The sequence below is a fragment of the Passer domesticus genome, chromosome 7 (genome assembly GCF_036417665.1).
Source record: "Passer domesticus isolate bPasDom1 chromosome 7, bPasDom1.hap1, whole genome shotgun sequence".
NCBI classification, from domain to species: domain Eukaryota; kingdom Metazoa; phylum Chordata; class Aves; order Passeriformes; family Passeridae; genus Passer; species Passer domesticus.
In genome coordinates, this window is record NC_087480.1 from 57310548 (window position 1) to 57337035 (window position 26488).

The following is a 26488-nucleotide window of genomic DNA, read 5'->3' on the forward strand; positions in this document are numbered from 1 at the left end:
GCGTATTTACAGCATAATAGACTTATATATTCCTGGGCTATTTTCTTTCCCTACCATCTGAGCCTCATTTGTAGAGCACAGAGTTGCAGGGAGGGAGGGAATATTGCTCTTCTACACCTGGTTATTAGATCTTCAGCAAACATTGTTCAGTCTTTCCACCGAATGCAAAGCTGGCAATTCCCTTTTGACATTTCATAGTGCTCTCCCAACAGCCTCTAACTCATTTTCACCAAAAATGTAGATGTAGTAAATAAGCAATAAAACAACCCCCATCAACTGCACTCAGAAGAGGCCAGATGAAAAGGTCACAGACTGGCAAATGTTAAAACATGGAAAAGCTCGTCAGATAAATCTGAAGTGTCAGATGAGCCCTTGCTATACAATTACTACCAGCTATGTGTAATTTTTAGAAATGATAAACTGTGAGAATCAAGCTCTTAATTATTCAAGGCAGAGACAATTTCAGCTTCTGCTGCAGGTGCCCCCTGGCTCACTCCAACCCAGGGGCCTCTCTGTGTCACACAACAGCAATCCCAAAATGCACCAAACACGTCGTTTCCAGGCAATTCGGTGTCAGCAGTTCCTACGCTCACTTGGGATTTGTTCTTCCCTTGCTGCCTGGGTTGCAAATAAATTTCTTTCTGTGCTCTCTAATTTTTTCTGAAGTCAGCAGTATGGTAATCCTTGGAGAGTTCCCAAGCTGCTCTTTAGGGAAGTAGTTAAAAACAGGAGTGTTTGGCAAACATAATTCTTGCTATAGGTCTTCGAAAAAAAGAAAGCAAATTTCTGATATTAATTTTGAAGCAAAATTATACTGTTGTGAAAATATAATCACATTACTGTGTATAAATTTGCAAGTATTTTTCATGCATTCTGCTCTAAGACGAGCTGTAAAAGGAAGAAAATTTATTACTGCACCCTCTTTTCTCCCCCTTCTTGATTTTATGAACTGCAAGGCAAGTTTTCCCACACAACCCCCTTTTTTTCCCCTGCTTTTTTTGTTAGAATTAAACATTCAGGTCTCATCTCCCTCAACGTGTCAGAACTAGCAAGCTTATGTTATCACGGGGAGCAAACAAAATCTGATTAACTGCAATGGAGGGGATTTCTTTTTAGTAGTATTTAAACCTATTAGATGGCAACAAGAAACTTCTGTTTCATTAAAAACACTTGAGAGAAAAAGCTTGTTGCTAAGTTCAGTAACATTGCACTGTCAGTAATGCACTGAAAGCTCTTAATCCATAGCCATGGATGGCACAAAGAAACTCTCCCACAAAGAACAGATGAACCAGCAACAGCCCTGCTGGTTCAGGTGACGTGAGGGGGGAAAGCTGCATGAAATCAGCCAAAAAAAAAAAAATTAAAAAGGAAAAAGGAAAAGGAAAGAAAAAGAAAAAAAGATATGAAGATATTTAAAAGGTTGGTGGGTTTAGCAGAACTAAACTAATTTCTATTCTCTAATGTGCTTTCCTTTACCAAATGTATTCAAACTTTATCTGTTTTCAACAGAAGTGCCAACAGGCTGTGTACAGAGTGGAAGTGCCATGTAATTCAGATATAATTTAGCAGCTAAATTATCTTTGCGGTGAAGGTCCATTACTAAATCACTTCACTGGAAAATGAATAATAATGGAACAGTTACTAGCATCTCTTGGACATATATGCATTTCTCCTTAGCATGTTTTTGATATTCAAGTGCCTCTTCAGCCTGTGCCAGCTAAGTCAGTAAACTCACATTAACTTGCTTCAGAATACACAGGACACTGCTTGAAAACTATTTACAAACCAAAGATGGACTGAAATCTTGGCCTCACGCTTACAGGATTGAATATTCCACCTGAAGTTCATTCCACAGCCAATGAAAATGCAGACTGATTTTTTTTTACCAAAAACCCCCATAAAGAAGAGAGGAAAGTAAAAAAGTAAATCATTGCAAAAAATGCAGGGCAGGAATACTTGAAAGCAGCACTCAAGCTAGGTGATACATTTTCCAGGCAGCAAAATTAAACACTAAAGACATTTTTAAAACCACTAAAAGTGACAGTAATAATGTAGAAAGTGCTCAAAAATAGCTTCCATTCCACAACAGAAGATAAAAAATGCTTCAATTTTACTGAGTAACACAAGGCTGTTCCACAGCACTTATTAAATTTAGACGTTTTAAGGGAAGTAACCTGTACTCAAGAGTTAAAAGAGCTGGCTGAGGGGAGGCAACAAAAAATACTGGTTATTTTCATTAAATCTTAGAATACCTATGTCATTTCAGCAGACTCAAAGACAGCTAATGTTATGTCAGAATTTAAATACAATGAATAAGTGCTTATAGACCTGTCAACCTAATACCAGTTCTAGTTAAGCTAAGGCAGTGAATTACATTTGTCTTTAATTTTAGGACAACTAACAGCAGTTTATAAAATGAGATGCTGTCAGACTAACCAGTTGTTTTTCTTGGTGTGCTGTGAACCTTGCAGAAATAACAGGGTTTGTAGCTTATCAAAGCAGATGGGAAGACTAATTTCATGACTGGCTGGGAGCACCTACCTGGCAAACAAACAAGGGGCATGAGAAGGTTCATTTAGTGGAGCTGGCAACTCTACTGTGCTCCAGTGACTTTAGGCTGAAGGGAAGCTCAGACTGGAAGTGTTACATCATTTCCAGGAGCCAGTAAATCTCAGGACAGCGTTGCAAAGTCCAGTGCTGGTTCTGCAGCAATAAGCTGCTAAATTAAAATTTGGTCTTTGAAAGGAGGAAAGGAAGAAGACAAAGGGGAATTACCTGTCTGCGAAGCAAAGAGCAAATCCTGGACAATCACACAGATGTGAGCTCTGCTCTCATCTCTGCCCAAACCCATTTCAAAACATGAGAATAAATGCTAAAGAAAGATTTATCCTTTTATGTGGGCTCCTCCATGGGTCACTCACACACAGACTCCAGGCCCCCACAGACGAAGGGCACGTGTTTCAAAGAGAAACAGATGCTAACGCACAACCAGCGCTGCCAAACCACTGAGCTTTACCCTTCCAGAACACCTATTAAAGCAATAAAATGAAAACGAACACTTATCTAGGTACTGCAAATTGATATTATGAAAATGAGTCCTGAAGTTGTTCCATAATTTCATGTACTTCATAAACCATTAAATACCGGGACGTAATGAGGTATCGCTTAAAATAGTCAGGAAAGGATCACTGCAAAATAAACTGCAGCTTAGCTTAGGCCTTGGTTACACTGAGCAGGGACCGGCTGGTTCTGTCAGGCAAAAGTCACCGTCTGTCACATCAGGAGCCGTGAGGTGGGAAATAAGGAGGGGACAGCGCCTCTCCAGCCGAGCAGCACCGGCCGCGCTGGCAGGGCAGGAGGCAGAGCACCAACTGGGAAACCAGGGCTGAGCCGGGCTCCAAAGCATCCCGAGTGGGGGGAAATCCCCTCGGGGGCCTGCAGTGCAAAGGCAGCCACAGCTGAGGGGAGTGGGCAGCGAGCGTTCTGGGAAAACAAGCAGAAGATGCTGTTAATATAAGGAAAATATTCAAATGATAACAACTGACAAGAATTCAAGAGATGCTGCAATTAGTTCGGTTATGCTTTAAGAACTACCCTTAAAGAACACAAGTTTCCAGAGGACTGGCCCATTTTTGCTTCCACTGCAGTCACCAGAGCATTTGCTATGGATCTCATAGGGAAAGGCTCCCAGTCACCATCAGAGATTCTGCCTACGTAAGACACAACAGCAAGCATGTCCTTGGGTTGGACGCAAGCAAAGGTGTGTGCCCCACCTTTATGAAACTTCCCAGCTGCTCCACTACCCCCTTCCAGCTTCAAACGGAATGCACCAGCTCTGCTGCTCACCATCCTCAAGCACTAATCCTGGCAGAATTCAGGGGGGGCTTGGTAGAACCAGGCCACACAACTCCAGAATAGAGACCAGACAGCCTTTGTAAACTACAGCCAGGCAAAACTGAAGAATTTCTGGAGAGAGCTTAAATAAAACTATCTATAGGTATCACTAGTGCTCAGATACAGCCAAAGCCATGTTTGAAGCTTTGTGCTACATTTCGCCTCATTTTCAATGTGTTTGGAACATTAAGGCAGTTTGTAACGTATATAAAACCTGTGAACGCAAGTGGGTATCTTACAGTGTGGGGTTATTTTTACTTGAACTTGATTGAAATGGCCTACATAGCTTATGGCTAATGTAGCTTTCCCAAATTATAGCTTTCCCAAAGGTATGTTGATACACCCTTGATGTTACATCAGGGGCAGTGCAGGTATCATGGGTTGGGCTTTCCATCCTTAACAACTTTTGCCAAACAAATAATTTCAACTGCAGTGTCCTACATATGGTCTATAGCACAGGCTGTACATTTTGTTCCATCACCCTGAAGTTAGACAACATAAATATATCAGTCTCAAGTCAGAGGAAGTGTGGTTCTCCCAATTTAAAAAGATGTTTTAAATGTTAACATTTAGCATTCAATTTTAACAAATGTTTTATGAGTTTTTACAACTACTTAGGCACCAACATAATTAAGGAAGTCAGATTTTCTTGCTTCCACTCCTCTCCTTGCAGTACTAAGGAGCTGATTCAGGAGATGTTATGCTAGTACACAATTAGGGTCACAAATATATGCATAATCTAAAAGGGCAGAGTTCACTGTGCAATAGTTACTCGTGTTCCATTATTCATAAATGCTCTGATAGCTTTTCCACAAACGCCCAGTGTTTAATGAATCTTGAAAGCTTTTAGTTCAAACAATTATTCCTCATGAAAATGTGTACCAAAGCATATTATTTGTAACTCTATTTGCTTCTCCCCATTTAAATTTCAATTGCTGAGCAGGAAGCAGAAACAAAACCTTCACTGTTGGGCAACAGCCACAGTGAAACAAATTATGAAGGTGGAGCAGCTGATGAGCATACACAAAAGTTAAGTCCTTCAAAGTACATCACTGTGAGGACCACATTTTTGTATAAAATAAGGGTCAGCACATGAATTAATTACAAACTGAAAGAGGGATCTGACTGATGAATATTACTGGGTATTTCCAGTTCAAAACAGCTGCAATTAACTCTGCCTTTGCTGCTACCTCAACAGTCAAACTACGCAGTGCTGACAGGAGGGAACAATGCAGTGATGCCCAGCTCCAGCTGCCAACACGGGAATTGCATTCACCAGTCTCTGACCCTGCCTCTCACTGGGCAGGGCTGTGCTCTGGGAATGCTGCAGCTCAGGGCTCATGGCACCCACAACCTCACAGCCTCCACCCAGAGATGCTCAGCAATGCTGAAGGTAGATGCTCTACATCCTCCCAACTGCTCACAGGGATGGAAATCCTGGCTTGGTAAGAAACATGTTTTGTGCACAGGTTGAAAGAAGAGTGGGGAGGGACAAGTCAGTCTGACCAGCTTTGAAGCTCAGCCTGCCACGTTGGAACCAGCCTGGGCTCCCCAGGAGCTGGGCCAACCTTCAGGCACCACAGGGGAGAAAGATCTGCTGGCGGTGCTGGCAGCCTCTCCTCACCCTGGGTGAAAGGTGCACGGGAGATGTTGCAATCAGTTTCCATCCGAATTGCTTGAGCTGATAAGCATGTTCAAGTGCCTGAGTTTCGCCTCCCAGGGAGGCTGGATCGGGGAGCTGCCCCATTATATCTGCATGCTCTCTCACACACATACATCCTCAGTCTATGGAGGAAACATTTGTTGTAAACATATGGAGAAGGCCCTGCTGGAGGCCAGCATTTAATGCTCTAGTTAATAACATTTTCCAAGAAAAAAAAAACAGGGGGGGGGGGGGGAGGAGAAAACTAAATTCGGTAGGATGTGAACACAAATAAGGCTCTCAGGTGTAACAGCATTTGCCAAGGTTTGAGCAAGCAAGCTTAAAGACATCACAGGGCTCTAATAAATGAGGGACATGGCCCCTCAGAATGCATGAGATAATTGCCTGTCTCTATAATACACACACACACACACGGAGGAAAGGAGGTTCAGCCAGTTTGTGGGCAATTTGAGGTGTGCTGAGGGCAATTTGCATTGGCCTGAGGTTTCTTAACAACATTCTCAAATACAACAGAACAGTTGTTTTAAATGTCAGACAGCATTTTTCCAACTTGTCCTGCACAGTCCTCCTCTTCTGTCCAGGGAGTAGCAGCTGTCTGGCTGATGCTCTGGGTTGTTTTCCTCCTGGCTGGATTTCTTCATTTAGCTGCCAGCATTTTTGTTCTTTGATGACTGGGTTTGTAAGCTGGTACCCACTGCTAATGATAATGGCTACTGAGGTCTATTACAGAGCAGTGTCATACTGACACTTTGCATCCCAGAATGGGGAAAAAGTCATGAATGTGTGGGGATGGATTTCGCTCCAGGATCAGCTGTGCCTTCCTTGACTAATTAATCTGCAAGATTTGAACAGTCGGTAGAATGAAAAAAATGGGTCAACTTGGCAGCATGGGACTTAAATAAATAAAAATGAGGCAATAGCTTAGACTATGTCTGTGCTTTGTCCAGGTTTGAAGCCAATACAATATAAAACAGTCTTATAAAATGAGATGAACTGATGACAAATTAGATAAGGGTGAACCATGTGAGGCGACTTGTTCTATGCCCAGCAAAGAAGGTGTCAGTACCTTTACTGAAGTGCACACCATGACAGGATGCAGAGATGGATAATGCACTTACTGCATGACAATTAAACAGATTTCTCATAGGGAAGAATAACACAAAAGGATGAAGGCAGCTCTAGTCTATATAGTCACAGTTTTACTTTGATTTAAAATTTATATTGTATGTATTTTTTCCACAGTTTTGGAAGCTCAGGCAATCCCAAAGGAAGCCCAGCATCCCACAGTGTGTGTTAGTACCTGTTCTGATTATTCAGTTTGTGGAGGCAGAGTTGAAGGACTGACCACCATGGTGAATCTTGTCATTCCTTATTGTAAAATGAACAGGTGTCTGACTGGGTTAAACCAACTGCCCATTGCTAGAACATGGATCAGTGCTCATTCAGGGGAAGCAAATTAATTTTGTGCCATTCTAAAGCTCAATTTTCAATGGATTTATTGTAAAAGATGTTAAAAGAGATTAATTAAGTGGTTTTGAGACCAGAACGTGACTCCTCTGTGCAAATTCTGCTGTGTCTTATATACTTACAAAAAGACCAACTTCTCCAGTCCCATAAAAAGCAAGAAACTCAAAAAATGGAGGCAGGAGCCCTCCTTCCTTATAGCTTTGAGACCCCCATCCTTCATTCAAATGCCATTAAAATCAGTTCACAAGTAAAAGAAGCCAGACACCTATATGCCAAGACCAAATGTATGCAAGTCCTGTTTTTACAGGAACATGAGGGTAGGCAGCTGAACACACCTTGTGACAAACTGGACCTAATTCTATCCAGATTCAGAGTAGGCAGCAGGCCACTTCTCCCACAAAGGGAAGCTGCAGTGCATATTGAGTCAGTCAGAGGATGCCAGTCATGTTCTCCCTCTAGGCACCACGTCCTTCTACCTCTCTCAAACACAGCAATGATTTAAGCTAAGAAGGTTTACAGAAAATAACTTGTTCTCTCCTTTCTTCACAGAGTGTCTCTTTCCCACTTGCTCTGCCCACTCCCATCCTACCCTTGGATCACGAGCAGACTTAACTCGCTCCCTTACCAATTCTCTTCTGGGAGAAATCTTGCTTTGTACAAGGTACCAGGAGTAAGAACATTTTTAAAGGATGACTGAGCAGGACAACATTGTAATAGAAATTCTGGCCCCTAGTTATACACACAAACAACTGAGCCACCTGCCAATATTTAAAGCAAACATGTAGAACAAATTTCTTTGTTATTTTACTGACCAATTTCCCTCCTCCTCCACAAAGGGAACACGGTGCTCCACCCCTCCCCTCTTTGGGCAGCTCAATCCCACCCTTTGCCCAGCATTTTATTTTGGTCTTGTAATTGTTGTCCGCTACAGAAGCTACTTACAGCTACAGAAGACAAATGACAGGCAAAAAAGCAGCTAAGAACCACTGAATTTGTCCAAAAGCATTACATGGTATATATTTCATTCTGAAACTTAACCAGGCAGCCACAATAAAAGCCCCAGACATCTCTCCCTGTCCAGAAGCAATTCAGGCCCTGGGGAACAATCTTGTATAGTGGCTAATGTGGGTGATGCCATCTCTAACGCAACAAGGTCAAAATATGTAATTAGCATTTTTCTCTCAGGGTTTTTCTCTCTTGCTGTGTGCTCACTCTGCTGTCTCTCCTGGCTGTGGGCTGCCCTCCCTCGCTGCAGGGGAAATCAGGAACCAGCTCCAGTGAAGAGAACAGCAACAGCCCAGAGCAATCAGTTTCTAGGGGTACTCAGCACTCACTGGTGCCAGCTCAAATCTTAAAATGAAAGCTCAACTCAGTCATCCAAGAGCTTGGTCTTCCCTTCAGATTGGATTTTATCAGATCAACACTTAGAGCAAGAAGCAAAAGCAGAAGCCAAGAGTGGAACATGTGAACCAGGTAAAGGGGACATCAGGAGGGCTGTTGGCATTCCACATCACAACAATGAACCTTCACTGGGAACTTGGCACTTTCACTGCAGTCTTAAAGACTTTTAACAGGCAGAGGTGCCATGACAAGGAGAGCATCTGCTGCAGGTTCTGTGGGACAATGCCAGTGTCAAACCTCCACCCTCCCCTCTCACACAGCATTGGTAACTGGCAGTCATTTAGGTATTCCATGGGCATCTCCTAAGCATGAACTCCAAACAGAAGGTGCTGGGGAGGCAGCAAAACTTTATGGCATGGTGTAGGTTTGTTCTTCATGTGGAGACCTTTTATTATCTTTATCAGGCTCATGCCCCCCTCTCCCAGCATGATGGGAGCACTTCTATCTCACCTGCATCCCCTTCCCTGGGATCAGCCTGCTGGGTGCTGTTGTCCCTTCCCAGGCAGGAGGAAGTCACTGCCCGTGGCACAAGAACCTGTAATACATCAGGCCAAATCTCCCACTTTGTTGCCCAAAGCAAAGAGCACATCTTTAATTCTATCTCACAGCAAACACCACAACCTGTGATGTCTCCTTGATTCATATGTCTCTCCCCCATTTCCCTCCTTGGCAGTTTTCTTCTCTTTATCTTTACCTGAAAACCACAGCACACTTGAAATCTGTCAAATGATTGCCATTTGTATCCAGAAATCTCAGTATTAATAATACATTTTTACCCTATTATTTCTAGTTTCAGTGAAACTTCACAGCAAGCTGACAATTTCTGCCTTATAAACACTTCCATGACACAATTTCATGCAGTCTGGATGATACCAAAAGCTGCAAAATGCCACACAGTCCCATGAGTCTCTGCTTAGAGGAGGCATGCTCATATCCTTCTTGTGGTACCCGGGGTTTGCTGTTATCAAGTCATTTCACATAAATGAAAGGTGCACATTTCAAATTCCAGCTAGAGGAACATCCAGCTGTCCTCTGCTCCGAGAGGTGAGGAAAGTAAAATCCACCTATTCTCCATATAACAAGACAATAAAACAGGATTATCTGAAGAGCCATGCAAAACATTCAAATGTTCATTGTCCAAAAAATTACCATTCCTTTTAAAGTTGTTTTTTACTTCCTGTTCTTTCACAAAGCTCCTCAACCTCCAAAATCTGTGCCTCTCTCTTGTGCATATCCCAGTGATCCATTCTGACCCCATGTCCCCATGTTCCTATTGCTGCCCTCCAGTTCTCTAAGGCCTCTACAGTCCTGCTCAGTGGGGAGGCAGAAATCTCAACCCTTTCTCTCCTCCTCACCTTCCAGAGCATTATCTTTGATACCACTGGGGTTATGTGATCTGCAGTCACTCTGTTTGTTCCTGGCAAGGTTTCCTTGGCTGTTCCTGCACTGGCAGAGCTCTCCCTTCCTCGTGCCCACACTGCATTCTCCATTCCTTGAGTCCATCCGAGTCCCTCCCGTACCACGCACTTCCAGCAGCCCCAACACGGCCCAGCCCCAGCCCTGTGATCCCTGACTCACACTGCAAGTCAGCACTTAAGCTGCTTTCCCAAACCCAAATCCAAATCATCTGACCCAGCACGCTGCAGAGCACAAACACAATCCACCTCAAAAATAAAGCTGTGTCACCAGGCATCATTCACTGAAGGAAATTTCTCCCCTGCTACTTCAGAACACAGCAGAATTTCTGAACAATCTCAGGGTTAAAAAATTGCAGTCTGAGTTGGTCCTGCTGCCTCAGCTCAAGGGCTGTAGAAATGCTTATTTTAGTAACATTAATTACTTCTAGTATCCCAGGTGAAAATTAAATATAGTGTGGAACGAATCAATAATAACAATAGTAGATATAAGGTACACAACTTGGTGCTGACATTAGAACTGAAAAAGTCAAAGCCAACAGCTGTTGGCAGGCACATCTGGCATTGAAACATGCATCAAACACATGCATCAAACATAAGCATTTCACATGAGGTGAGAAATCCTCACCATGTGACAGAGGTGTGCAGCCAGGGCAGATGCAGCTGCAAAGTGGATTTTGGTGCAGCCCAGTCCCACAGCACAGCTACAACAGGGGAAGCACAGAAACACAAGCCAGACCCATGGGGATTCCTAAACAACTGGAATATGGATAACTGGGAATTCTAGCAGAGCTAGAAAGCTGTATTCTAGAACCATTATTTCATCAGTAAACACAGGGGGCCTAATTTTGTTCTCAACTACTGTGATATAAAAAGTTATGCTGGAGTGAGAGTAATCCCACTGCAAGAAAAAAAGTGTTAATAACAAAATCAAATTTGTACTACCTGTGAATCAATGGGAACAGCATCTGCTGTGCTCTGACTTATTTTGCTTCAGGATTTGTGGCAGCCCTCCACTTACAATGGAAGGTACAGCAAACAGTCACTTCCACTGGCAGTAAATGATACCCTCGAGCAGGTGCTGCAGACAATCTTATGAATAGCTGTCTCAGGGCTGCTCAAACAGAAAACAGATATTGCACTTTAAAAAGAAGAAAAATAAAAAATAACACAAAGAAGTATTGTTTAGACATCTCAACATTAACAGTAGCCTTGTTTTGACATTGACAATTACCAATCCAAATTGTATGAAGGTGATGCTCCTTGTTTTCTCTATTTGAGGTTTTAAATAACATCATCCATTATTTAAAAAGCAAATATGTTTACTGAATTGCTTATGTTTCTTTACAACTTGGACCCACTGACAAAATTTTGGACTCTGAACTTACATCATCACCAGGCTAGAAGCATGAGGTCCTTGCTTGTTCCCACCATGTGCTACCACAAGCTAGGGATGCTTCCTTTTAAAGTGTAGTCTTTTAAGTAAATGTCACCCAAAATTTCTAACTGCCTGTCTATTTTTTCTCCCCTAAATCATCTGTCATAATTTATCTATTCTAGCAAAGTACAATTCCTTTTAAGGAACCAGAAACTGTGGGACTCTGTCTCCGAGTTCAAATTACATTTATCATATTTAATGTGTAGATAAAGAGTTAGATTAAAATAGTATTAGAGGTTACAAAAACCAGCTCCTATTGTCAATTCTGACAATATCAAATTTTTGAGTGCTTGACTATGCCTTCAATGTTCTTTTAATAGAAATCCTTGAAGATTATTCTCAGGTTTTGGAAAGAAAAGAAAAAATTGGAGAGAAAAATTACAGTGCCAGGATGGAAGCTAAACATGAATCTACAGAGATTTGCACAAAGCTTCATGCCCAGCTGAATTTTAATGGGGCTTTTAAAAGCACATCCTCAACACAAAGGCAAAGCCATGACAGATTTCAAGCTTTTAATGACTCAAGTTCTTCAGTGAAGACCAAATACACACACATAAGTGAGACTATTTTCCTTCTGTCTCTCTGATAAATAGCTTATCTTTTGCTTTATCAACAAAACCTGCCTGAAGCAAATGTAGAGTATATTTGGGCTCAGATAGCTAAACTAGGCCAACAAAAAGCAGGGTCTTAAAAATGGAAGTTTTGAACTGTGTTCACCACATGTAGCTTTACTACCTCCATTTCACTGCCAGGGATACACAACCCAAAAGGAAAGGAGAACACTTGTCTTTGTTAAACAATCTACAACAAAAGAAAGAATAAATTGCAAGGTAAACTGTTGTTATGTCTTTTGTGAATTACAGCAGTAAAATGCTGTGAATAAGAATAAAATAGCCAGCTATCCTCACTGCCCACTAAGATCCATCATTCCCTTCCACGAGGGCTGGGTGCAGACTGCAGGCTGGAAAAGCAGGTTGGAAAAACTCCAACCTCCACAGGTAGCTGTGTACTTCGGGAGCTTCTGGAAACATCCAGCAGGAAAAATGCACTGACAGCACCTGGACACAGAGCACACAGCACTGGGGAAAAGCTGCTCCTGGGAAGGCAGGGGTGCCCTCCTTTATTCTCAGGCTCCAAAGCATCACTCCTGAACACCTCCTCTCACCTTAACCTCCTCAATCAGCATGTTCTGTGCAGTACTGGATGATTGCTTCATCTTCACAACCCACACTCCAGCAAATACTGTTATCAGAGACCCCATGTGAGCTCATGCAGCGAAGGGTACAGCCTGGCATTACACGATTATACTTTCTCTAGCGCTGCTTCTTTAAGAAGAAAAAATGCACACAAACCCCCAAAACACACTGTCATTGTGATGACCCCCTTGTAACACTGCCCCAGGGATGTCAGCAGGGAGGGTGCTGGGGGCTGAGGTGTGGTGTTACCACCATGGGTGAGAATTTGCCAGGACTGGAACTCCTGAAAGCAACATTTCCACCTGTGAAAAAGTAACATTTAATTTGTTCATAAATCAATTTGCCTCCAGTGTATTTCATACATAGAGAAAATCCATTACCTCAAATCCTAAACAACAATTTCTGAATTAGGGGAACTGCTCCCCCACAACCACATCTAAAGCAATCAAAACTAAAAACCATTAGAACCATGTCTTTCCACCCTCCCCCTTCCAATTTAGTTAGTGTCAAAAGAGTAATGAGTAATCAGGAAAATTCCTGTTAGGCTTATCTCTCAGTCCAGTGGGATCTCTAAATCCTTTATCAGCATTCACAATGAAAAATAAGGTAACACCCACACTTGTTTAGCCCAGACTAGACATAGTCTGAAACACATTTGCAGAGTGACTGGAATTTACATTGGGCAGAAATCCAGTTTCCAGGATCTTCCTGCACCCTCACTGTGCCCAAATCTGTGTGGAAGCATCCAAAGAACCATCAGCATCTCGTAGTTTCCAGAGCCCTTCAGTGACCCTTTTTATAAACTGCATTTCAACCACTGGTGTATGATCCTCACTCTTTTCAAGTAAATGTGTTATTGGTCTATAGCTTGAGAAACAAACTGCCAGGGCCATGGGGACTTTATAATTATATATTTGTATTCTGGAAAAAAACCTTGTGCCACTTAAACCCCAGTAATTTTGTAGCTTTTGCAGGCATCAGTGATTTCTCCAGGAGGGATTTTGGAAAGCACTGCAGCAAGGATACTCCCCTGCTGACACAGCTGCCTCTGTACCAAAGGCTCAGCTGAGTCATCCCCACGCTGCAGAGCCTTGCTCTGGGGCTCCCAGGTGGCCGTGGATTAAAATTTGTTTTGCAGCCTGGAATTCCCACACTCAGTGACCTCAGTGGATGAAATTTTGTGACCTCCTGACTCTCAGTGAGTAACTTTACCATCACTGCTGCCACCAACACAGCTGAGTGTGCACAGCCCTCCACAGGCATGAGACAGACTTGGAGAAAATCAAAATTCACTGGGCTGGCATCCTCCACCATTAAGAGCTGCTTCCCATCTTCTTTTTCCTCCACAAGAAGGCAGAATGGTCACAATGCTAAAGGATCAGCAACTTTCCCCATCACACCCCATCCACGTGGTGGAGCATCCCCTGTGTGGATATGACCACCAAGAGCAAGGCTTGGCTCTCTTCATCCTTTTCATACTCAACCAATCCAGAGAGAGACCACACAGCACGTCCCATGTGAAACAAAACACAACTTTCGTTTACTATTTTATGCATCTCTAGATCAGAACTGCATAATTAGCTGCCAGCAGTCAATACATAATCAAATAAGAGAGTGAAAGTAATAAAGAAAAAAACCAACAACATAAACCAACCCCAAATTATTAACACAGAGATTTATTTGCATGAGAAATATTCAAAACAAAAGGTGAAAGCAAACAAATACCAGAAGCAAATATTTAGATGCTCATTACTTGGTCACCTAGAAGAATTTCCACTAGGCGAAGAAAGCACTGGAAAAGCTGGAGAAACCACAAACTTCAGAAAATTCTGCAAAGACTAAATCTTCTGTCAGAGCCAGTACAAAAATAAAAGAGCTCATTCATCTTACATATTTTGCCTAGAAAATATAAATTCCTGGGCTAACCTGAACCACAGCAGAATGGAACAGTTCACAGAGGAGGAATTCTCCTCTGGACACAAACTGGCTTCAAAAAAGCAAGATGGAAAATTTTTCTGTAGCAGCCTGTGCATATTACTCCAAGGGCAAACAGAAATATGTTAATGCACAAATATATCCAGCAGTGGCTACTGCTGGAGGCAGAATGTCAGCCACAAAGGGCCAATAGACTGATCCCACATGACAATCCTATATTTCGGTGTATTTAACCATATAATTAAAACCTGCTGCTGCTACACATACTAATTAGATGGACAGCATGTCATTTCAGGAGTCAGCACCCCCTGACTGACAGCATGGCAGCACCAGGTGCCTGCAGCAGCCAGCTCAGAGATGTCAGTGCTGGCTCACCAGGGGATGCCCTGGGAGGGCTGGGTGGGGGTTAACAGGAATCTCCCCTCCACTGCCGAAATTTCATTAAAATCACCAAAGGTTGGACTGCCCCAAGCATGACAGACACTGCCTGTAACCACCTTGCAAAGATCCAGGGGAAAGCCACGTCCCAGGAACATCCACTGGGGCCTCAGCAGAGGATGCTCCACAGTAAGTTTGAGAAGTGTAATGCAGAAATTTAGGTAATTAAAGCTTCACATGCTGTTTTCAGGGTCAATCCAGCATCCAGTTCTGATCATGGCTGTAGCTGCTGCCATTTGCATTTGGCAGAACATTCTAAAGCAGATTAATCATTGCATAGGAAAATCCACACTGAGGAGGAACAGGACTTACACTGACCTAATTTATTTCCCCTCCACCGATGACCCACAACATCCCAGGTGCATGTCTGCAACCACAGAAAAAAAATTTCAATCCTGGCTCCAGGTGCACCTTATTAAACATGTCATTTATCTCCACAGAAGAGGCTCAGCACCAAGTGCAAGATTCCTGCAGACCTCAACTTCAGACATCTCATGGCCACTCACGTTTATCAACAGCCTTCCCAGCTCCCAAGAAAAGACAGAAGACACTTCCACAGAAGAAAAGCAGCCACTAACCATACAAGAACAGAGTCCTGTGGGTTCAGAACAACACAACCATCAAAGGCTCAGGGAAACTTCACTCTTGCACACACAGAAGCTCACAAAACATCAATAAACAGTTAAACTGACCACACACAGTCATTTACACATCAGCCTGGGCTTTAAGCTAATTGCTTTCTGCATACATAAACTCAAGAGGAAATACTTCATCTCAACTGATCACAGCAACACTGGTGAGCAGAACCCCAGTGGGCTCAGGCCAGAGCTGGGGCAGCTCCAAACACACAGCACAACCTTTGGTCCCTGGATGCAGCACAGCTCCCTGGCTCTCCTAATCCCTGTCACTCAGCTGCCTTCGGGAAAGCACGGGCTGTAATCACCCCTGCCTTTTAACCGAGCAGACAGCACTGCATTCCATCAGCCATTTCCGTGTCACGCTGCATTGTCCACACGGGATAATGAGCCCCGAGGCTCTGCTGCTCGCAGCACTGCAGTTTGATAGGGAGCATATTCCTGCATGGCACACAGGGTCAGGAGCCTGCCCTGGGGCACAGGGACACGCTGCACACACTCACAGGGACAAGGCACACCCGTGTCTCTGCTGGCTGTCTCTGCCTGGAGATTTGAACTGAGGCTTGGGCTTCAGTCTTCCCAGTTCTCATAGCAGAAACGTGCAAGTCTCATGGAAACAAAGACACAGAACCCTTCTTTAAGGATTTCTCTGGTTAAACAAATAAAATAAATTGATAATGAGAAAAATATCATTCAAGGAAAAAAATAGTTGTGTTTTATATAAACTGCTGAGTATCTGTAAGATAAATGATTTTAGGTTGTAACTTACCTGACGACATCTTACGGTTTTTGCTTCTTTTTGGTTCATCTTGGATATTACAAAAGTGGGTTGTTTATAATCAGCACTCATTTTCACATTCCTAAGACATACTAATAGCTGAGCTATATCACTGCAGTGAAGTGTTAACTGATTTTTTCCAGCACTTCTCTCACCTTTCCACTCTCCACTGACGAAAAAATCTTTTCCAGCTGAGTTCAGCAAACCTGCATATCTGAGTGAAGGCAGCGAGGCCTCACACTGAGTCACAGCCAGTTTAGGTACAAACAGTTCCAAAGCAAAACTAAAAACAAACAAACAAAGCCAAAAAAAAATCTGGGATGCTTATTTAAAGCTACAAACTGTTGATCTAAATGTTGGTGCTGACTAGGGAGAAAATAAAGTCAGAAAATGTTTTATTTGTGAAATGTTAGCAAAATTTACCACTGGGGAATACCAAACTAACCTATGCATAATTAAGGTGCTAATAAATACCATGATAAACCAGGCTCCAAGCTGGGTAACACTGGGATAAATCCAGTCTAAATTTACAGTGGCACGACTAGGACACCTCTGTCCTTACAAATCTATCCAACTGCCAGCAGGAAGAATTTTAGTTGCAGAGAGCACAGGTCAAGGAGGACCCATCCACCTGCACCTTGTGTCCCTCCTGCCTGTTCTGCCTGCATGCAGTTTTAACTGGACAGCAGCATTCACAAACAGCAGTCTCCCCCTTTCTGCACGGCAACTTAATATTGCAATTATTTAATCCTACCTTATGTCATCCTGAGCTCCCTGCCCACACACAGCTTCCAGAAAGCATCTCACATGTAAACCATACAGCAACTATTAGTCCATACATTATGTAAGCAATAATCTGGAGAGAAGGAGGGGGAGGGGGGGGAAAAAAAGGAACAAATCCATAGCCTTAACAGGCTGGCTAAGTGCCCCATTTCCAACAAATGTCAATTTACTGGTTACCTGAACAGCCCTGAACAGCACAGGGATTACAGATTTCACCCATGCTGACAGAAGGCATTTTGCAGTTTTGATCCATGACACATTTAAAGGAATACATTCATGAAGCAAGACACATGATAAAGAGTGAAGGACCTGAGACAGGAAAACATGGACTGCATTAAGCATGCAAGATTCAAGCATGCAAGGTTTTGCTCTGCTGTCACACCAGGACTGATCCCATTAACTTCCATGGGGACAGGCCCGATTTACTCAATTGTAAACAATCAAAATGAGGCCTGTGGCTCGAGTCCAACACAGCAATTCATTTTCAGCACTGCAGGCTCCATCAGGGCTCGGGGATTTGCCAGAGAGCCTCGGTGTGCTGGGAGAGGGGAGCTCCCGGATCCACCTGGCCAATCCTGCTTTCACTTCAGCCAGGTGCTCAGCACAACTACTTCAGGATGAATGAGGAACCTTTATTTATGATGTGGAAGCAATTAACCAGTCCTTCACGGGTTAGGCAAATATAAACCCCCTTAAGGAGCAGCAGACATGTGACAGTCTCTTGACTGTTCCCTAGGCAGGCAAGTATCACCCTGAGAGCTGTTCCTGTGCAGAGGTGAGTGTGCAAGGGCAGACAGGAGAGACAGCACCACTAAGGGCAAAATAAATACATTAAAGTGTGCTACTTAACATCACATCCTTACATGACAAGGAAAATTTCCAAGGTTCCTGTTTGAACTCTAAACACACCTTTATTTGCTCTCTCTTGATTTCACTGTCTCTCTATTTTCTCAAACTGAAAGAAAGCTACAGGCTCCAAATCCCTGCTTTCATGCCCACATTTCACTTACTGGCTTTTACAATGGTTTAAAATTGCGTCAATTTTATTGGTTTTATTTAAGCCCCAGTGATCAATCATAAAGTACAGGATATGAAGTAAAAATGCAATAAACATTATTGCTTGACAGCTGCCTGGTGGCCCATGTGGGACCAGCTGATGGCATTACTCCAGGACCTAATAGAGAAGCTTATACCTTCAGATTAACATTAATTGCCATCTTTAGGACAGCACAAGCAAAGAGGCCAAGGACCAAATGGGCCACGAAAATTCAACAAACCACTTCTCCCTCAGCTGAGGGGAGGCAGACAGGCAGCCTGCAATGGAGAAACTTCTTTGTTATTCCCAAGGAGAAGCAAATACAGAGACAGCGCCCTGACAGGTCTCTGCAGAAGGTGACAGATGATTTCATAGACAAGAACGTTTTAAACAAAACAAATAATAAAAGACAGAGAGAGAAGATTGCCTCTGATGTGACCAGAGACATCCTTTGAGGATGCTAATGGAGTAGAGAATTGATTATAAAGCTTGCCATTTTTTGCAGCACACACAGTAAAGAACAAGTGCTTGAATCAAACATGAGCATGCATAAAGATGTCCTTCCCTGGAAGAATGCTTTAGACTCTGACTTTCTGGCAAAAAGATGTGCAAAACACTAAAATATTTATCAAACATCTTTGGTCCAAAGACCCATGCCAGGGCTCTGGACTATTTTGACGTGGGCAAACCAGGGAGCTCTTGGTACATTAGAAAGTATCAGCTCCTCAGACTGGACTCTTTGTGCTAAAACTGGAGATTTTAGTTCTCAGTGACAGCATTCATTACAAACACAGCTGGTAGGAAGCTAACACCACCAGTGACTTCTCCCTCACTGTTTATTTGGAGTTAGGAGGAGGTTTCTGTTTGGTTTATTCTCAGAAAATTCTGGCAACTTCCTCCTCTGGACAGCAGGCAGCACAGTAATACGTGGTGTTGGGCATCACATGGGATTCTCAAACAGATCCCATGTGAAAATCTGCCACTCTCCCACATACACAAACAATAGACTTCTCATTAATATGTCAGCTTGTTTTAAAAAAAAGTTTCAGACTTCCTTAAGCTCTCAGGATCCAGGTCACAGGAAAACTGCTTGTCACACACTTCCCAGCTTCTGACATGCCAGTATTTCAATGCTCCCAGCAGGAGGCTGCTTGCACCTGCTGCTTCCCCTCTCCCCTTTGCCTGCCTTGCTGTCCAGAGAGTGATGGGCACTGTGACACAGAAGCAAAAGGCACCTCTCCCTTGGAGCCAGGGCCATGCCACTGCTGTCAGCACAATACATTCCCTGAGAGGGTCCACACTCCCCAGACTGAGCTGGAACTATGAACTCTGACAGTGTTTTGGATTGGACATGTTCACACGGAGCAGGGCAGAGGGGGATGGAAGGCACCCTCCCCTCCACACCTTCCCGTGGCCAGCTCACTCCTGACACTGCCACCACACAAGGAAACAGCTGGCACCAAAACAGGGAGCTGAACACTGAGCAAGTCTGTGCCAGGGCTTGCCACTGATTCTCGAGACATTCAGATGGGCCATGATGGTTTCAGGCTGGAAAGGAGGATGGGATATCTTAAACAGAGTCTTGGGCTCAATGAAGGTGATTTGCCTCAACCAGCAAATTCCAAGTGTGATAAGCAGTCTGGGGGGAAAGGCCTCAGCAATCACTGAGCTGCACAAGCAGCTCCATCTCAGCCAGCACCTCACTGTGTCTTGATCTTGGGACCCCACTATGTGGGCACAAAGCTCCCACACAGGCAAGTAAAAGCACAAAACATGGACCAATGTTAAAGTGACCCTGCTTACCCAAGGAGTCAGGCTATGCAAGTCAATTCAGTAAACAGAAACAAAATGCTGGCCAAGAATCATTCTCCAAAAACTACTTTGCATACAATGAGTATCAGTAGCCAATTAATTTAGGAGATGGAGTACACTTTGCAGAGACCAGTCCCATGGTAATGATGCCAGTACCAAGAGATCAGCAGGGGATGTGGGGGAAGGAAAGGGGTTAGGGAGAGTTGCCAGGCTGCTGTTCAAGGAAGAAGCTTTGATCTAAGACAGAAAAAAAAAATTAAGCATCCTTTAGACTATATCAGCATGGTTTATTTTTCAAGCTAGAACCTCTTACAACTGTACTGATTGCTTTGAAGTTCCCTGGCCTGTGTCAACTGTTTATTTATGATTCCATAATTGAGTTATGTCAGAAGTGCCAGCTCGGGAATTAGACTGCTTCCTAAGGGACAGCAAACACGAGTCTGTCTTAACTCCATGCTGCTTCAATGTGTGCTGTCAGGATGTGCTGGTTTCTGTTCCAAACTGGGCTGCTCTTCCCTAAGGGCTGAAAGATGCTGAGTGCTCCATGACAATGACACTAATAACTTGAGGGAGAGAGGAAAAGGCTGCCATGGAACAAACCAGCATCTGCCAGCTGTGCTGCACCAGGAATGCCCATTTCACCCCTGGGAGCAGGGACAGATGGAGCTGAGGCCGCTGGTCAGGGCTGGGAACTCAGCTCCACCACAATCATGATTACTAAGCAGTGGCAGAAGTGAAATATTAATAATTTTTTTTTAATTGCCATGATTTTTCCCTTCCCACAGTCCAGCCATCCAGCCCGTAGAACACAAACTCCCTTACACTCCATGCACAGCAAAACCCAACTGAACTGAACCCACAGAACATTTTCTATGGGTGATCTGTCTCCCAGTCAGTGCCAGGCAGCTCCCTACAACACATCCTAGGGCTTTTTACATTCCTGCTTCTGGCTGAATATTTTTGAAGTATGCTGCTGTCATAGATTTTCTTTCCCATCTTCTGTTAGCTTTGTTCTTGGCAATACATTTTCAACCATAACACAGTCATTAACAATCTAATCCACAACACTTACTAATTTTAACCAGTTTCTTTAAAGGAGAAGATGGTTTCTGCTCCACCTGAGCCCTGTTTCCAAGGTACACTCTGACCAGGGCATTCAGAGTCCCTGGGTCTCACCAGTGTGGGTACCAGGGAAGCTGAACACGTTACTTACAGCTCCTTTAATTGTGTCTCATTCAGACTTCAAAGTCCACATCAGCTGCCAAATGCAATTTCTTCTGGGCTTTGAAGTACTTATATCCTAACTTCAAAAATTTCTCTGCCACAGTCCCTCCTTGTCAAATCATGGCTCACCAGCAACAAATGTCATTGACCCAGCCCTCCCTCTGCTACTGCAGGTGGCCTGGTTTGACACCGTGGTTTTATGACAAATATACTCTCATATTGTACATTTAAAATTATTTCAGATTCTTTTAATTCTTTTTTTCCCCCACAAACACCTTCCATAGCTATCCAACATTTCAGTACACTGGCACTTTTCTAATTCATCCTTCATTAAAAAATAACTCCATCTTCAGTCTATCTTTCTGTGCAGGAGGAAGATGACAATTTAAAAGCTCTCAGTCTTCTCATCCAATTTAAGAGTATATTTGATGAGCAGTAGCTTGTTGAAACCCAGTGTAATGCTTTGAGCTTGAGACATTCTAATATTCCAGAGTGTAACCTTGAGTCCCATAGCCCTGGGCATCCTAAACCTCATGGGGTTTGTGCTCCAGTATTCATCACCTTCTTTCTTCATTTATCTTTGGCACTAGAAACATGTCTGAGAAAAATGCCTTTTTCTCTATCATCTGGATGACATTCCATTGTTTATTTTCACAAGTAATGGAGGGAAGTCCCACCAAACCACCTCTCCCTTTTCCAGACACATCTGGGTGCTGAGAGAGCGAATGGTTCTTCTGTTTGTGATAAAGAGTGCTCAGAATGGCTCTGCTCTCTGGGGCAGCCTTGCAGAGTAGAAATGGTGATGAACCAGAATTCAATTATGTAATGAGAAATTGCTTTAATTAGCCAGTTAATTGACTCCTCGATCGCAATAACTAAAATCACTTGTTTTTACAAGGCACACTATTTTTTTCCTAAGGGTTCCCAGGAATCATCTCTGCCTCTCACTTTCTTCCACATCAACTAAAACTAAAAAGGATCCAAGAGTGCTGGCATGCTGGAGGATCACACATTTGATTACTGCTTCAGAGCAGCACCAAAAGAAATTCATAAGAGGGGGGCAGAGGTGCAGAGTAGCACCAGGGTAATGAACCACTCTTCCTTTGGTGGAAAGAACCCCAACTTGAAGCAGATGAAATGCAAATGAATTGAGCTGCCCTAACGCTGACCTCTTTTTACTTTTGCCCAAAGTGTCCCAACTCAGAAGAGCCTGGATTTTTCAACCCTAGCAAGATCCAAGATCTATGCACATGATCAAAAGGGCTGCTCAAAGATCAAAGAAGGGGTACTCAGTGCCTTAGCAAATGTCCTTAAGACACAGTTCAGGGCCAATTATACAGTGATGCAGTTCCAGATGTCTCCAAGATGAGCATGAGAGACAATCCAGGTCACTTCTCAGCACACTGAACCCAGTGCCTGGTCCAGGATCAGGATATTGCACACAGACCCAAGACAGATGGCAGAATTTAGCCAGAAAGCTGCCTCTGTTTACTGCAAGTTTGGATTTGGCAACCCCTTTAACAGGGGTGTAAAATTCTACTCTGAAACAAAGAAAAAGAGAACACGACTTGTGAGTCAGTCAGTGCACTAGCACAAGGGAATTCCCTGATCTGGAACAGGAGGTACTGCTAATGCAAATAGACTTCACACAGCAATGACAACTAAGAAGAGAAAAAGGGTCAGACTGGAATGAACCATCAATCTCTGTGTCCCAGGACTCTGTGCCCTGGTTATCCCCCAGAGAGCTGCAAGGGTCTATGAAGAATATTTCTTGTAGCACAAAATCATCACTACCTGTTTCCGTAGACAGAAACATCACTAGATAATTCCTAAGATCTTTCACTTTTTTTTTTCTCCTCTCGTCCTGTCCCATAAAGCTGCTGTGACAAGGTTTCCTGGTGTCTCACAATGTACACCTCCACCTGGGTGCCTTACCCAGCACAGGACAGGCTTCTGTCCCTGGGGTCACTCTGCCTCCAGGGACAGCCTTCCCCTCACAGACAGAAGTGCAGACAAGGCAAGCCTTCACTCCACAGGGTTCTCTCCCTGCTCCCATCAGTGACACTCTCTCAGTGCTCCTGCTGTGACAGTGACCTTCCACCTGGGAGGTGACCTTAGGTCTCATGCAATTCAACCACTTTCTCTCCTCTCCTGATTTGCAGCAGGTCACCAGGAGGCAAATAAATAACCATAAATGAACTGTGCAAAAGGCAGGCTGGTGAGTTCTGTGACATTTTAAACATCTGTTTGATAGCAAGGAGTGGAAACCTGAATGAATGCAAAGTAACAGGGCACACTGTCTCAACAGAGGGCTGAGCCTGACAGCACCTTTCAAATGCCAGAGAAAACATCTTATCTGGCTGAAAGGAGAAGGAAAAAGAATCAGTGGTGTTGTGTCTTCACTGGAAATCACACGGGACTTGAACAGAAATTGTAATTTTTTATATACAAGCTCTTCTTGAAGGAAACCTTAGACATAATCAAGAGGGAACACCTGTATGTTTAGTTAGGGCTGATATTTTAATCTAAAGAAAGCACTCTGTAATAACAATAAAATCAACACCAGTGTGCTAAGTAGGTAACTTTCTTTGATGCAAGTATGTCAGGAATTACTTTGGCCCAGCATTCTGCGCCTAAAATATGTAAAAGTATCACCAAAAGAATGCCCTTCGGGATCTGAGCAGCAGCTGCTCCTGCTGGAGCCTGCAGAAAGCAGTGCACTGTCTGGGCAAGTGGCAAACAGGGGCAATAATCCCAGCTGGGATCACAAGCCAGATGAAATTCAGTAGAAGAGCTTGCACCACAGAATAGGGACACAAGCAGAGAAGTTTGAGACCCACTTTTGTACAAAACTTCCACTGAAAAAACTAACATCATAGCTCAATTTAAAAAGGAAAATCCATCAGCTCTTGAAACATAATTCACTACAAAAAGCCTGAAGAACTGGCTTCCCAACAAAGCATTGGCTTTTAAATGAAGCAGTCAGCTTTGGGAAGCACAAGTCGAGATGGATGGCACACAAACACCAGATACCTGCAGGTCCTGCACAGACAGAGCAAACAGACCCTGGGTACAGAAGTGTCCAGAACTTGCCCCATTCCCCTCTCTGAAGGTCCCTAATACATCTGCTGGCCCCAAAGAACAAGAACCACCTTCATCCTGAGAGACATCACCAAATACACAAAATACATATAACAGCACTAAAATGACTAAAACAGACTTAATTAGAAATTACTATTAAAATATGTGGCAGGTCTTACATATTTTTCCTTTTAGCCCAATGACATTCCTTTATTTAAAAACAACACCATTTCCATGACAGAACAGCCATTACAGTTTTCTTTCAGTCCAGAATATCCTGTCAGGATTGATTCTGCACTGAGTCACTCCTTAAACCTTTATAACACCAGATACTCCAGGACTGACTGCGGCAGCCTTTAAAAAAGTACAGACAGTGCCATAGATGATTTAAAGACTGGAATAAATGTCATGTCTAAGGTGGTTAAGTGGAAATTTAAAATAGGCAAAATTAAATTACCCATGAGAAATACAGCCTGAATCTCTGACCTGAATTTGGTCAGAAAGTTTGCTTTGTCTAACTCACTCAAATCAGGAGTGCAAGACAGAAAGGTAGGAAGGTTGGGATGATACAAACTATGAAGAATGCAGGGTAATACACAGAAAGCTCTGTGCCAAAATTCAAAAGGGGAAATACTGTATATGCTGAGATCTAGAAGCAAGAGAAGGGTGTTTCTGAGAACCTCTTCAATATCCTGGGGAACCAAACCATTAAAAAAACCAGAGATTCAGTGATCAGCAAGGGATTAACAAAACCATTGCAATTTTACAGAAGTAATAAAGAATGGAAAAATAGCCTGCAAATCTGAAATATAACCAAATTTTTTCAGTAGTAAGTGCATGTAGGTATCAAACCAAGCCATAAACTCCAATAAAACAGCAAAGGCACTCTTCTGAGAGAAAACCTATTAGCTGCCTGAGAAACTCATAAATGGCTCTGTATGGCTATGGCCAGCACATGAAACAGGTCAGTGCTCACCACCCTGCTTTAGAAAGCAGAGGTTCATCAGTTATGGGACAAGGCACAGTGTTTGAACACCCATGGCCCAGGGGCTCTATCCTCCCTCGTAACCCTTCGTGCTGCTTGCAGGAGCACAAGGCTGTCCCCATGGCTTTGTCTGCCCCTGCCTGGGGTGGCTGCTCCTGGCAGGCCCTGGGGCTCAGGGCCCCTCCTGCCCCCGGGGCACACAGAGGCTGCAGAGAGGAGGAGTGTGGAGGAAGAGGAAGGAGCACTTCCAAGGGAGCAGAGCCACTGGAGCACAGAGAGAGCTTTAGAGCTCAGCAAAGGCCCCGTGGGAAGGGAGGGCTGGCAGACAGCACTGTGTGTGTGCTGCACGGGCCACATTCATGGAAACAAGGCAAGGGAGGCAAGCGAGCCCTCCAGAGCCAGCAGAGCCGTCTGTTCATTCCCTGTTTGTTCGCTCTTTCAGACTTAAACGCTTGAGCAGATTTACACAAGTAAGTGCACTCGAGAAGTGGGCAAACTGAGCATGAACACAAGGCCAAGTGGCTGCAGTGTCCAAGAAACAGAAAATGGTATTAATCCCCTGAATTGGAGACCAAAGGATCGCCCGTGCCCCACAGAGCTTCCCAGTGGGGTCCCCTGCCATCCTTCAGCGGGGCTGCACAGTGGGGAGGCTGGGGGCACAGCAGTGGGGGCTGCCTGAGATACCCACCAGGACTGGCCCCCCTGCCCAAAACTGCCCTTCCACATGCAAGGGGTGGGCAGCTGTTGGCACAAGCCTAAGGCAATTAGCACAGAAGGAAAATAAGGCACTGGGAAGTACTTGAAGCACTTGAAAGTTTACCAAAATAGCTCTCCCCAAATACAAAAACTCAGTTACCACAAAAACTGCCTCTTGTAGATCCAGCAGTCAAAAGCCATCCCTCTGGGAAGGTTGCTGCTTAGGGTAAGTGCAAACAGCACCATTTTAGACTTCTAACCCATCAAAGTCAGGAACTAGTTTGCGATGAGAACACTGCCTTCGTGGGTATTTGTGCATGTGCACATAAAAGAAGATACAGGGTCCAGAAATGAAAATGAGATTTCAAAAATGCTGAAATCCTACAGCTTGCATGTCCTTCCCTGTCTGTCAAACCCAGTTTCTTCAGAATATATTTACAATTCCTAGACAACTGCTCATCAAACCCTATGCATGTTTTTGTGATTTTTGACACTTAGAAAAGCATATATTTGTTCAAGTTTATTTTTATAGCATTCAACACCACATACCAAAGACTCTGTAGTATGGAAACCAACAGCATTTTCTTCTCCCCAGCTGTAACTTAACCATG

At 43.6% G+C, this 26488-nt stretch overlaps 1 protein-coding gene across 4 annotated transcripts in view; it reads right to left on the reverse strand.

The window, feature by feature from the left end:
- Nucleotides 1-26488, reverse strand: part of LRP8 (LDL receptor related protein 8) — a 170742-nt gene that overhangs the window by 106051 nt on the left and 38203 nt on the right. The window contains exon 1 of one of the 4 annotated variants that reach the window (XM_064428896.1): nucleotides 16252-16276. The exons of the other annotated variants lie outside the window; for them this stretch is intronic. Coding sequence (XP_064284966.1) covers nucleotides 16252-16261 — 10 coding nt within the window. The 5' untranslated portion in view covers nucleotides 16262-16276. Of the gene's footprint in view, nucleotides 1-16251; nucleotides 16277-26488 lie in introns of those variants that run through there. 4 annotated transcript variants of the gene reach the window in all.